Genomic DNA, 12,421 nt, shown 5'->3' on the forward strand with positions numbered 1-12,421 from the left:
GGTTGACAGTTCAAGTCCATCCAGAGGCACTTCAGAAGGCCCGGAAATCTGCTTCTGAAAGGTCACAGCCATTGAGAACCCTATGGATTGAGTTCTACTCTGACACACATGGGGTTGCCATGAGTCAGAATCGACTCGAGAGCAGCTGGCAAGGTGAACTTGATAAGTAAGCTGCTCGAGTGTTTTTCCAAAATGGGTGTACCATTTAAATGCCCACCAGCAGCAAAGAAGAGTCCTTCTTGCCTTACATCCTTGCCAACATTTGGTTTTGTTCCTCTTTGTGATTTAGCCACTCTTGTGGGTGTGCAGAAGATGTACTTTGTGCACTGTGTAGATTTACTCTGCATCCCTAGTAACCACGGAGGCTGACCCCTTTTCATGTGCTTACATAGCCATTCACATAGCTTCCTTTGTGAAAAACAATTATCCAATTTTTTCCTTTATGGTTAATTTTTCTGTGCCTATGAAATCATTGCTTATCCCAAGATGGCAAGAATATCCTATGTCCTCTTCAAGCAACGTTATAGTTTCAGCTTTAATGTTTGATCTGCAATCCATCTCAAATTAATTTTTGCGTATGGAGGTGTGATGGAGGGGTTGGGGCTCATTTTTCCCTATATGGGTATCCAGGAGGAGCCCTGGTGGTGTGGTGGTTAAAGTACTCAGTTCCTAACAGAAAGGTCTCTGGTTTGAACCCACCAGAGCTGCTCCTTGGGAGAAAGATGTGGCAGTTGGCTTCCATAAAGATTACAGACTGGGACCCTATGGGGGCAGTTCTACTGTGTCCTATAGGGTCGCTATGAATCAGAATCGACTTGAAGTAAATGGGCTTGATTTTGGTTTGAGTATGCAGGTGTTGAAAGGCTTTTGTTTTGAAAAAACGTTTTATTTTCTAGAAATTCATCGAAAATTTTTTCTTTCTCTGCTGATTTGACTTGGTGCCTTTGTCCCAAACGTACTTGTGATTTCAGCATGGGACTATTTCTGCACTCTGTATTCCATTCCAATGATCTGGTTATCTGTTCTCTTGCCTGCACCATACTTCCTTGATTACTATAGTTTTCTAGGAAGTCTTGAAATAGTGTAGTGTGAGTTCTGCAACTTTCTTCTTATTCAAAATTATTTTGGCTATTCTGGATCTTTGGCATTTCCATATAAACCTAAGAATCAATTTGACAATTTCTAAAAAAAAATAAAAATCCTTTTGGAATTATGTTTCGGTTGGATTAAATCTATAGAGCAATTTGGGGACAATTAAGAGTTTAACAACTATGAGACTTTTGATTCATGAATATGGTATATCTAGTCATTTAATTCTTTTAAAATTTCTCTGAGCAATGTTTTGTAGCTTTCAGGGTTCAAGTGCTATACTTCTTTTGTTAGAATTTCCTAAATATTTTATGTTTTTAGTATTTTATATTATAAATGCTACATTTAAAATTTTCATTTTGCAACAGTTTTTGCTACTACATAGAAATGCAATTGATACTTGTATGTTGTTGTTGCTACTATGTGCTGTGTAGTCACAAGTTGCTTCTGACTCCTAGTGACCCCATGTGACAGGGTAGAACTGCCCCATTATGGATTAAATTGTGTCCCCTGAAAATGTGCATCTACTCAGTTAGGCCATGATTCCCAGTATTGTGTGACTGTCTACCATTTTGTCATCTGATGTGATTTTCCTGTATGTTGTAAATCCTACCTCTATGATGTTAATGAGGCAGGATTAGAGATAGTTATGTTAATGAGGCAGGACTCAATCTACAGGATTAGGTTGTATGTTGAGTCAATCTCTTTTTAGTATAAAAAAGAGAATAGAGCAGAGAGAAGGACCTCATACTACCAAGAAAGAAGCGTTGGGAGTAGAGCACATCCTTTGGACCTGGGGTCCCTGCACTGAGAAGTTTCCTAGACCAGGGGAAGACTGATAACAAGGACCTTACCCCAGAACCAACAGAGAGAGAGAAAGCCTCCTCTGGAAGCTGGCGTCCTGAATTTGGACTTCTAGCCTCCTAGACTATGAGAGAATACATTTCTCTTTGTTAAAGTCATCCATTTGTGGCACTTCTGTTATACCAGCAATAGATAGTTAAGACATGCCCCATAGGGTTTTCCAGATTACAGCCTAGGAAACCCTATGGGGCAGTTCTGCTGTCACATGGGGTCACTAGGAGTAGGAACTGACTCGACAGCACACAGCAAACCTTTACAGGAGCGGAGTGCCAGGTCTTTCTCCTGTGAGGCTGCTGGGTGAGTTTGAACCGTCAACCTTTTTGTTAGCAGGCAAGTGCTTAACCATTGTCTATCTACCTTGAAGCCTGCAACTTGGATAAATTCACTTATTAGGTGTAGGAGTCCCTCTGATCTATATACATGACCATTTCATCTGCAAATACAGGCTATTCTACTGATTCCTTCCCAATTTTGCATTAATGCCTTTTATTTCTTTTCCTTGCTTTACTGCACAAGCTAGGATCTCCATTACATTGCCAAACAGAAGCAATGACAGTGGACATCTTTTCCTCCTTGTTCCCAACCTTACGGGAAATGTATTCAATCTTTCACCATTAAGTATGATATCAACTGTAGGTTTTATGTACTTGTTTTTTATCAAGTTGAGGCAGTTTTCTTCTATTCCTATCTTGCTGAGAATTTTTGTTTTTGTTGTTGTTAATCATGAATGGGTATTTGATTATGTCTAATGCTATTTCTACATCTATTGAGATGATCATATGGCTTTATATCTTCCTCCTTTCATCTTGTAATTGGGTGAATTACATTAATTTATTAATGTTAAACTAGTCTTGCATTCCTGAGAAAAATTCCACTTGGTCTTGATGCATTATGCTTTATATGTACTGCTGCATTTAATTTGCTAATATTTCCACAGTCTAAGTTCTTGGAAGATGTTGCTCTGTAATTTTCTTTCCTTGAACATTTCCTTATTACTTTTTTTATCAGAGGTATGCTGGCCTCATAAAAGTGTGTTAGAAGGGTTCTCACTCTGTTTTCTGAATGAGTTTATATAGGATTGGTATCATTTCTTCCTTAAATTGTTTAAAATAAGACAATTATTTTAAATTTAAATATTAAAATAACTAATTTATAGAACTCATAATAAAGCATTCTGGGTCTGAAGTTTTCTTAGTAGGAAGGTATCTTTGTTTGTTTGAAAGCTCTCAATTTATAGGACTACTCAGGTTTTCCATTTCTTCTCCTGTCAGTTTTGGTAATCTATGTCTTTGAAGGCATTTAACCACTTCATCCAAGTTGTATAATTCAAGTGCATAAAGTTGCTTACAATATTTCTCTTTAATTTTTTATTTTGAATAAATCTTAGACTTAAAGAAAGGCTGTGAAAGTAGCTCAGTGCCCCTAAGTTCCTGTCACTATTAACTGAATACTATGAATTCAACTACTGACCTTATTTGAATTTCACCAGTTTTTCCACTAGTGACCTTTTCCTGTACTAGGATCCAATCCAGAATTCTGCTTGTATTTAATTGTCATGCCCCCTGAGTCTTTCCCAATCTGACTGTTCTCAGGAGGAGAAACAAGATATTTGCATTGTCTCAAAGTATCTATCCCAAGCTATTTATTAATTACCAAGGGGGAAATGAGTAATTTTGCCATGGAGCCACCTGGCAGACACCATCTCAACTGCGCAATCAGGCTTTAATTGCATCTGATACTTCTGAAAATGTTGGTCAGTTTTGAAGAACGTCCCTCATTTAGGGTTTGTCTGATGTTTTCTTGTGATGAGATTAAGGCACACATTTTTGGCAATGACACAACCTAAGTGGTGCAGTATCCTTCCTGGTGCACCACATCAGGAGGTACATAATGTTAGTATGCCTTATTTCTGACGATGTTAACCCTGATTACACTTCTGAGTGTTGAGGTTTAGGACTCGCCCTACTTTGGCCTGGCCTCACTAACATAACAGATGAAAACCCCTATTTTCAAACAGGGTCATATTTACAGGTACAAGGGCTAGGTCTTTCATATAACTGTTTGGGAGCCACAAGTGAAACTGTAACAGGTATCCTGGTATCAGCTTCTCCACCACAAACACTGCATGTGGTTTTTAAAAGGGTTAAGAGAGTTGATAAATGTAAAAGTACTTAAGGATGGATGAGCAGCACTGAAAGTCCCTCTCAGGCCCCAGTGGGAAAGACTAGACCTTCGGTGGACCACAAAGGCTGTGAGGTTGCCCTTTCTTTCTGCCCAGATGTCTTCACCTGCACAGCCATTGGACATTCTGAGACTCAGCTCTACAGGAACCAATCTGCTTCTGAGGGGCACATGAAATACTCCAGACCACAAAAAAAATAAGTGGCTGGTTTCTGAACAATCTAAACAGTCACCCCTCTAATTTTGTGGCACCTGGTCTGGCCCAAGCAGCAGAAGCGCCTGCAGCAGGGCCTGCTCACCATGCCCACTAGCTCCAGCCACCATCCACTGGGTGGTTTTAATAACTCACTGGCGTCTGCCATGGTTTTCTTGAACCTCCTAAATGGACGGCCACTTTGCTACCATCATTCTTTTTTTATCAAGCCAACCCTGTCTTCTGTGGTTTCCACTTGCAGGAAGATTGATAACAGCCAACATACAGACTAAATCAAGTAATTATACCTTTTAATGCACCTGATAATTTTTTATCCAGCTGGCACTAACAGTCAATCAAAATGCCATGAAGGGTACTTTCGAAGGTGCTGATAATTTGCTGGATTCTGTCAGGCATTGTGGGGGTTTGCTCATCTCTTGGTGCCACAAGCCTCACAAAAAAACAGCCTGACAGCTCTTTATCTGGCAGCTATTAGCTTTACATTGCCCTACCTAAAACAGCTGCCATCTTCCTCAGGATCCTGTGTGTAGTCCTTTGCAAACATTTCATACATTTTTATATTCATTAAAACCAACTGAGGGAAGAATCTGAAATCAAGCCCTAGATAGATGAGGAACAGCTAAGCATGTCAGAAAAAAAGCTGACCCCGGGCTGGTACGTGTCCCTCTGTACCCCCCAAACCCATGACCTTGAGAGGCAGAAACTCCTCTGTAATGACCAGTGACAACTAGTAAGTTCAGTGTTTCATTAAAAGGAACCATGAAAACGACTCCTATCTTTCTAACTAGATAGAAAGATGAAGCTAGATACGTTGCCATATTTTTCTGTGGGACCTGGGCACCCCAGCACAGTATTTCCAAGTGTCTGTAGTTGCTCAAATTCTACATTGGGCCAGAAACCTTGCCAAGCATGCCAGTTCTGAATGGTGTGTGCTTTGGGGCCTTGCACACATGTCTCTGACCCCCTCCAGGCCTCCACCTCGCTGGTGCCACTGCAGCCCCTCACATGCCTGAGCCCTGAGCCCTGGCCCTGGCCCCAGGCCTGCTGACCCTGGGCTGGTACATGTCCCTCTGTACTCCCCAAACCCATGACCTTGAGAGGCAGAAACTCCTGGGAAGCCCCACACTTCTGTGAGTTTTACCTCCAGGAGCTCCAACAGGTTCTCAGTGTGAAGCTCAGAGAACAATCCCCTCATGCTTCCAGCAGGGGTGGGGGAAAAGTAAACATTTTGAAATAATGCTCTCTTAAGGGAAACTACTTGACCAGGGCCAAACCAACATGGGTTTTATCAGAGCCTAATTAACATTGGAGGAAGGGAAATACCCAACTCCAGCCCCCTCTAGCCTTCCTGTTTCACTTAAGGGGTGAAGAAAAAAAGCTGAGAAGCACTTGGAGGTCACAGGCTCATTGAAAGACTGAGATCCAATCATCAAAGAATACTTCCCCTCCCCCACACCTGATCACTACGTCAACGTCACACGTCATTAGGGGGTGACACCAAAAGAACCTTAATTCCTTTTACCCGATAAATCATGTCCAGCCTTCCACAAAAAAATTACCAGGCATGCTAAAAGGCAAAAAGACAAAACACAGTCTGAAGAGACAGAGCAAGCATCAGAACCAGACTGGGACATGGCAGAGATTTTGGAATTATCTGACTGAGAATTTAAAATGCCTGTGATTAATATTACGCAAAGGGTTCTGATTGAAAAAGTAGACAGCCTGCAAGGACAGATGGGCGATGCAGGCAGAGAGGAGGACATTCTAAGGAAGAATCAAGAGGAAATGCTAGAAACCAGACACTGTAACAGAAATGAGGGTGGCTATAATGGGCTCATCAGGAGACTAGACACAGCCAGGGAAAGAATCCATGAGCTTGAAGACAAGGCACTGTAACTTTTCTAAACTGAACAGCAAAGGGAAAAGGAATGGGAAAAAAAAAAAAAAACGGAACAGAATATCCAAGAAGGATGGGGCAATTACTAAGTACATTAAAAGAGGACATCAAAGTATGACGTTAAATTTCTGCCCTTCTGACAAATAAGACAAGTAAAAGTTCTACTTACTGCTCCAAGCATGATTCTAAAAATAAGCCACCGAAACCCCCATACAACGACCCAGGATGTCGGGGTGTATCTGGGTAGCCGGGACAGCGTCCACAGAGGGCACAGGAAGATTCCCAGGAATCCTGTCTCCAGAAGCTGGGATTCCCATCCTAAAATGAGTACAATAAGAGAAATGCAAAAGGTAACGTTAAATGACAGCCAAATAAGAAATAATTTCACCATACTCAGTTTAACTCAAACAGTCCTTAAAACAAGACTGGAGCTGCTCCTCAGAGGTGCGATGTGTCTGTGAGTCTTAAATCTAAAATTCGACGCGTATCTCCGAGGGGGGCAGTGGTGGCTCAGTGGTAGAGCTCTTGCCTCCCATGTGGGAGACCTGGGTTCAATTCCTGGCCAATGCACCTCATGCACAGCCACCACCTGACTGTCATTGGAGGCCTGCATGTTGCTAGGATGCTGAACAGGTTTCAGTGGAGCTTCCAGACTAAGACAGACTAGAAAGAAAAGCCTGCAGATTGACTGCCAAAGATCAGCCAAAGAAAACTGTGGAGATCACAACGGTCCAATTGGCAACTGACCATCAGGATGGTGCAGCACCAAGCAGCGTTTGTTCTACTGTGCATGGGACGGTCATGAGTTGGGGCTGACTCCATCGCAGCTAACAACAGCAACCTTTCTGTAGGAAACGATGAACAGCTCTACGTGAGGGACCCAGAGCTGGGGCCAGGACCTTCATGTGCCCTCAGCCCACGGGGTTCTGGCTTCTGCTGCTCCAGATCTTGATATTCGGGCCTTTGCACGACACTGCCACCAGGGCCCTCATGATGGCATTGTGCCTGGAGTGCCAGGCCCCCTGAGCTTTCACGCTGCTTGGCACACAAGACATCACATAAGATGCCATCTGAATGGCACCAAAGTGAGATGCGGGTGGACCGAGTCACCTGCATCAGGACACGCTGGGCCCTCTGAGTGCATGGGGACTCCAACCCTGTTCGGTGGATGGGAGGTGACACCTGAGTCGTAGGGCTTCCCATGGCGGCCCCACTGCCCCTGGCTGCAGGGCTCCAGCCCCTGACACTCACTGGTCTCACTGCCCCACCTGCTCCTGTCTTCTCTGCTTGGACCCTGTTGCACTTCAGCAGCTGTGCCATCTGCACAAGGAGCTGTTGTTCTCAAAGAGGCATGGCAGAGAACATATCCCCAGAAAACAATCGACATGCTGCTAGGGATACGGCCTCCAGTGGCTGGCAAGTGCCACCAAGATGCCAGGAGCACCGTGCGAGGCAGGCAGGCAGGAAGGAAACCCCATCCTCTGCACGAGCATCATCGAGAGTGGCTGCCAAGCTCGTGTGTCCATGCAGTCCGCACTCAGGCCCTTCTCTCTAGAGGGAGACGGAGATAGCGGCCAGTCTCAATGCTGTACAAAGGCCAATTTAACAACTCTAGCTAATGGTTAACATGCTTGGCTGCTAGCCAAAACCAAAAGGTTGGAGATTTGAGTCCACCCAGAGGTACCTCAGAAGAAAGCTGGCAATCTACTTCTGAAAATTCAGCCACTGAAAACCCTGTGGAGCACGGTTCTGCTCTGATACACGTGGGGTCGCTGTGAGTCAGAGCTGACTGGATGGCAACAGGTTTTGGTTTTTAGTTAGATACCAACCCCAGGACAGTTACACTGGCCCTGATGTTGGGTAACTGTCAGCAAATGCCCTGAAAAGGGAGGATCACAAACACCCTTCAAGCAGCTCTGCGTTCCTATTTCTGGAATTCCTGGGATGGCTCCTAGCTTAGGTTTATAGCAGTGCAGGCAAGCCCAGGACTAACCTCTTTGAGGAGGCCAATTTTATAATGTGAACTTTGAAATGAAATGTCCCAGAGATCAAAGGTGCTGACTAAAGGTGCCCCAACACACCCAGCCCCATGACTCTGGCCTCCTGTCCACACACCAGGCCCAGGTCTCCCAGACCAGGACACCCACTGTGTCCTGGGCTATCGCCTCCATGTTTAAGAAAGATTGCAGTTGTTTCTGTGTAAGCCTTCCCTCTGTAAAAACAGTGCAGATGTTGGCTTTCAGCCATAGGGCCTCCACCTGAGGGTGAGGAATGGAGGGTCAGAGGGTGCTGTGGGTGATCTGTCCCCCTAAAGGACACACTGAGGTCCTGACCCCCGTCCCCTCCATGGTATACCACTTTGTGCATTTCCGCGCCCACTTTCACGTCTCCAGCTTGCGTGGTGCTCCATGATGAAAGCAAGGTGTTGGTGGACAGAGGAAACCCTCAGCAGGCGCCAGGAAGGAGCCCTGTAACCCAGGGGGTGTCTGCGAACTAGGGCCCCTGGTGTTGTCCTGGGAAACGTACCCTTTTTACCCCAGAAGCTAAAACAACCCTCTGACCCTGCCCTGTAGCCCTTTGTCAGCGCCACCTGTGCAAAGCAGAAGGGGATTTTGGTATGCCGCTTTGTAACTTTCTATCCTAGAATATATATAATCTGTAAAAATTAATGGAAAAAAAAAACTCTTAAAAGCCTGCAAGTGCTCCTCAGGGCCGTCATCAGCACCTGTGGGACGAGGGCGGTGCCGCCAGCTGTGTGCCACGCTGAGTGACAGGGACTCGGGGGATGCCATGCCCCCCCCCCAGCCACGAGGCTAATGGGTTCCCTGCACGTCACCCAATGGCAGCTGTCACTCCGATGACTCCATGAGTGCTGGCTTAATTACTCTTCTAAGTGACTAGCGGAGCTTTGGCGAGGTTGATGATTACGGTGCTGCTTCTTCCCTGCAGCTTGTACCTTTAAAGGCATGAGGCTCCTGTCACCTGGATGGCCAGCTCTGTAGCCCCAGCAGGTCCTCCTTGAGGCCCCACCCCTGCCCCACGAGGCCACCCCAAGGCTGGTGCAGTAGGCTGCCACGGCTATCACCTCTGCCCACATGGCACTGGGACTTATCTCCACATGGGCACCCCAGCAGATCGGTGTGTCTGAATGAAAACACGGAAGGCAGATTCCGCTGTCCACCTGTCCTCATGGCACTTGCCTTTGAATGTCTACCTGTGAGAAGTTCCTGTGATTCCACTCTTCCTGTTACATCTAAGAGCTCTGATGAACGTCACTCAGCATCCATGGTGGAGCTTGGTCTGAGCAGGGTGCTGGAGAACACATCTGAGCCCTCATGCAGATGCGCTGCCCCAAGGTCCGGCCCTGAGGCCCCAGTGGCACAGAGACTGGCCAGTGGCAGCAGCTCTCCAAAGCGACCAGGGGGCTCCTTGATGCCTGGCCAACTCCGCAGCCACAGACAAAGGAAGAAAAGGTGTCTCCTGCGCCTGTCCTCACACCCAGCTCCTGAGCTTGGCCCTGTGGGGCATGGGTCATCCCTGGGCTCGAGAGACTTCCTTTCACTGCATGGCAGTGGGACAGGTGGAGTGCGGGGGGTGGGGGTGGGGGGGTTCCACGACACCAGGAAGTTGGAGCTGGGCTCTTGGAGCAGCCTGCAGCTGTGTGTGTGTGTGGTGGGGGGGCCCAGTCAGAGCCTGCTGCCCTCCAGAGCCACCCCTCCCACCTGCTGGCACTGTCACCCACTCAGAGGAGTAACTAAGGCACAGCAGGTAGGGCACACCTGGGCACTGCTGGAGGGAGCAGCACAGAGGAGCAGTGTCTATTAGCCATCGCTGTTTCCATCACCAGCTGTGAGGTCACTCAGCAATTTAAAACTAATTGCCATAGGCACTATTTTTCATAGATAGGCCCCCTGCCCACAATGCAGGCCTCATGGAGCCAAGGCCTCCCCCAACAGTCCCACGCTGCCTGTGGTCTGCTGCAAATACCTCTCAGGATTCAGTGAGGCTGACCAGGCTGACAACCTGAAGGCACTTTATGCAGACAGCGTGCCCATGAGATAAGGTATGACAACACGGGTCAGGGGATCAAATCTGCTCCTGAGAACATGCTGCAGAGACAGACTCCCCTCGAGCAGTCCTGGAACACGTGCCTCGTGTCAGTTTGTCACCGGGACAGAGTCATGTCCACCAGCCCCACCATCTTGCAGACCTAGGGCTGACTCTGCCTCACCACCATCTGAAGTCTCCCCTCCACACACTGTTACCACAGCAGCCCAGCCGTGGACAGACTCCCGGGAGTTCTGTGATTGAAGTCTGACTTAAGGGCTGATGCTGTCTTGGCCCTGCAGGGAGTCGTCCCTGTGAACACCTGGGGCACAGGCACTGTGTACGGGGCCCTCCCCAGGGCCTATATTCTGGCCTAGCTCCTCCCGGCTCAGTCAGGACAACAATGAAGCAGAGGCAGCCCCTCCCTAAAGGAACAGGCCTTGCTGTGGTCTGCTTGCACCTGAGGCCATGCTGGGGTCGCTGAAGCAAGCAGATGTCTTACATATCCAGAGACAGCAGAGCTCCTGCCAACATCCCTGAGGGCAAGGCGCCAACCCCCCGCCACAGGCTGGACCCCACTATAGTGCACCTCTCTGGCCAGGTGTCTGTGAGCCGTCAAGGTGTGCCCAGCCCTGGGACCCACTCTATGCTGGCCAGGCCCCATCCTGACACTGCCCAGCCACTACCCTGTGGCCCCTGTCCCTTTTCTAGCTGGGAGAATGCAGAGACAAAGACTGATCACGATGAGGAAAAGCCAACCGTCGGGGGCAAGTTCTCAATGTCCGAACATCTGCCAGCAGAATTTCAGCAGGAGCTCGGAGCATAAATGGGAGTGTAGGTTTTGGAAGAGCCATGTAAAGGCTTCATGCTTTAAATACAGTCACTTCAAATCGCATGCTCCCACTTGTGGTGCGCTGAGCAAATGGTTCGTGCATGTTTTGAGGATGTCCCTGAGCATTGTGGGAGAGGCTGGAAGTGACCCAAGCGACCCCAGTCTAGCTGATGACCTGTCTGCCTACTCTGTCATGGTGCTCAGGAATGTTCCGTGCCTGTGATGGCCAGGATTCCTTGCCCCAGGTGTCGCTTGCTGCTTCAACGTGTCCAGGTGCTGCCAGCTGGCCAGAAGCAAACTTCACTGTGGTGATCTTAGCAGTCCCTGCTGGTTTGAATAAGCACAAAAATGCTTCCCATTGATGGAAATTAGACTTCGTGACACAGGTTTCTTAGGATTAATAGTTTTCAATTGTCTCATGCATGCAAAAGCTGGACAATGAATAAGGAAGACTGAAGAACTGATGCCTTTGAATTGTGGTGTTGGCAAAGAATATTGAATATTGGACTGCAAAAGAACAAACAAACCTGTCTTGGAAGAAGTACAGCCAGAATGCTCTTTAAAAGGGAGGATGGTCAGACTTCGTCTCACATACTTTGGACATGTTATCAGGAGGGATCAGTACCTGGAAAAGGACATAATGCTTGGTAAAGTAGAGGGTCAGCAAAAAAGAAGACCCTTAACGAGATGGATTGACACGGTGTCTACAACAATGGGCTCAAGCATAACAACGACTGTGAGGATGGTGCAGGACAGGGCAGTGTTTCATTTTGTTGTACATCGGGTCTCTACGAGTCGGAACTGATTTGATGGCACCTAACAACAACAACAATACATTTTGAGTATCTATGCTGGGCCACCAGCATGGTGTGTGATCATGTCTGTGTGTCTTGCCTCCTGAAAACATGCCGGGCCGCAGTCACTTGTCAGGATCTGAAAGAAGTGCTGGTCAGTGCTTTGTGTCTTTTTTAATGTCACTTCATTTGGATTTGAGTTTAAATAGCCCCGCACTGGACAATTTTTAAAAATTATCATTTGTTCTAGAAGCTGAACTTGTCAAGAATATGGGAATAACTTTAAAAAATTCATTTAAAAGCTTTATGGAGAGAGTCAAACATTATCAGGGGACACAGAAGGTGTTTTTAAAGAGCAGACTAGGTATTTCATCTAAGAAGCAGCTGTTAGAACTGCTGAAAGTAGTTGTCTTTAGGGGCTGGGAACACTGTTGTTTGCTCTGGGCCTTACCAAGCACTTGGGGATAACTCTGACACCCACTATAAAAATTGTTCTTTACAAA

At 46.8% G+C, this 12,421-nt stretch overlaps 1 protein-coding gene and 1 non-coding gene across 4 annotated transcripts in view; one reads left to right on the forward strand and one right to left on the reverse strand.

The window, feature by feature from the left end:
- LMF1 (lipase maturation factor 1) overlaps nt 1–12,421 on the reverse strand; it is a 101,776-nt gene that overhangs the window by 32,854 nt on the left and 56,501 nt on the right. For all 3 annotated transcript variants that reach the window (XM_023557560.2, XM_003417699.4, XM_064295311.1), the window contains exon 4: nt 6,415–6,563. In XM_023557560.2, coding sequence (XP_023413328.2) covers nt 6,415–6,563 — 149 coding nt within the window. The remainder of the gene's footprint in view (nt 1–6,414; nt 6,564–12,421) is intronic.
- TRNAG-CCC (transfer RNA glycine (anticodon CCC)) lies at nt 6,745–6,815 on the forward strand. The gene has a single exon. It is a non-coding gene; the product is annotated as a tRNA-Gly (tRNA).

The sequence above is a fragment of the Loxodonta africana genome, chromosome 12 (assembly GCF_030014295.1).
Source record: "Loxodonta africana isolate mLoxAfr1 chromosome 12, mLoxAfr1.hap2, whole genome shotgun sequence".
Classification (NCBI taxonomy): Eukaryota; Metazoa; Chordata; class Mammalia; order Proboscidea; family Elephantidae; genus Loxodonta; species Loxodonta africana.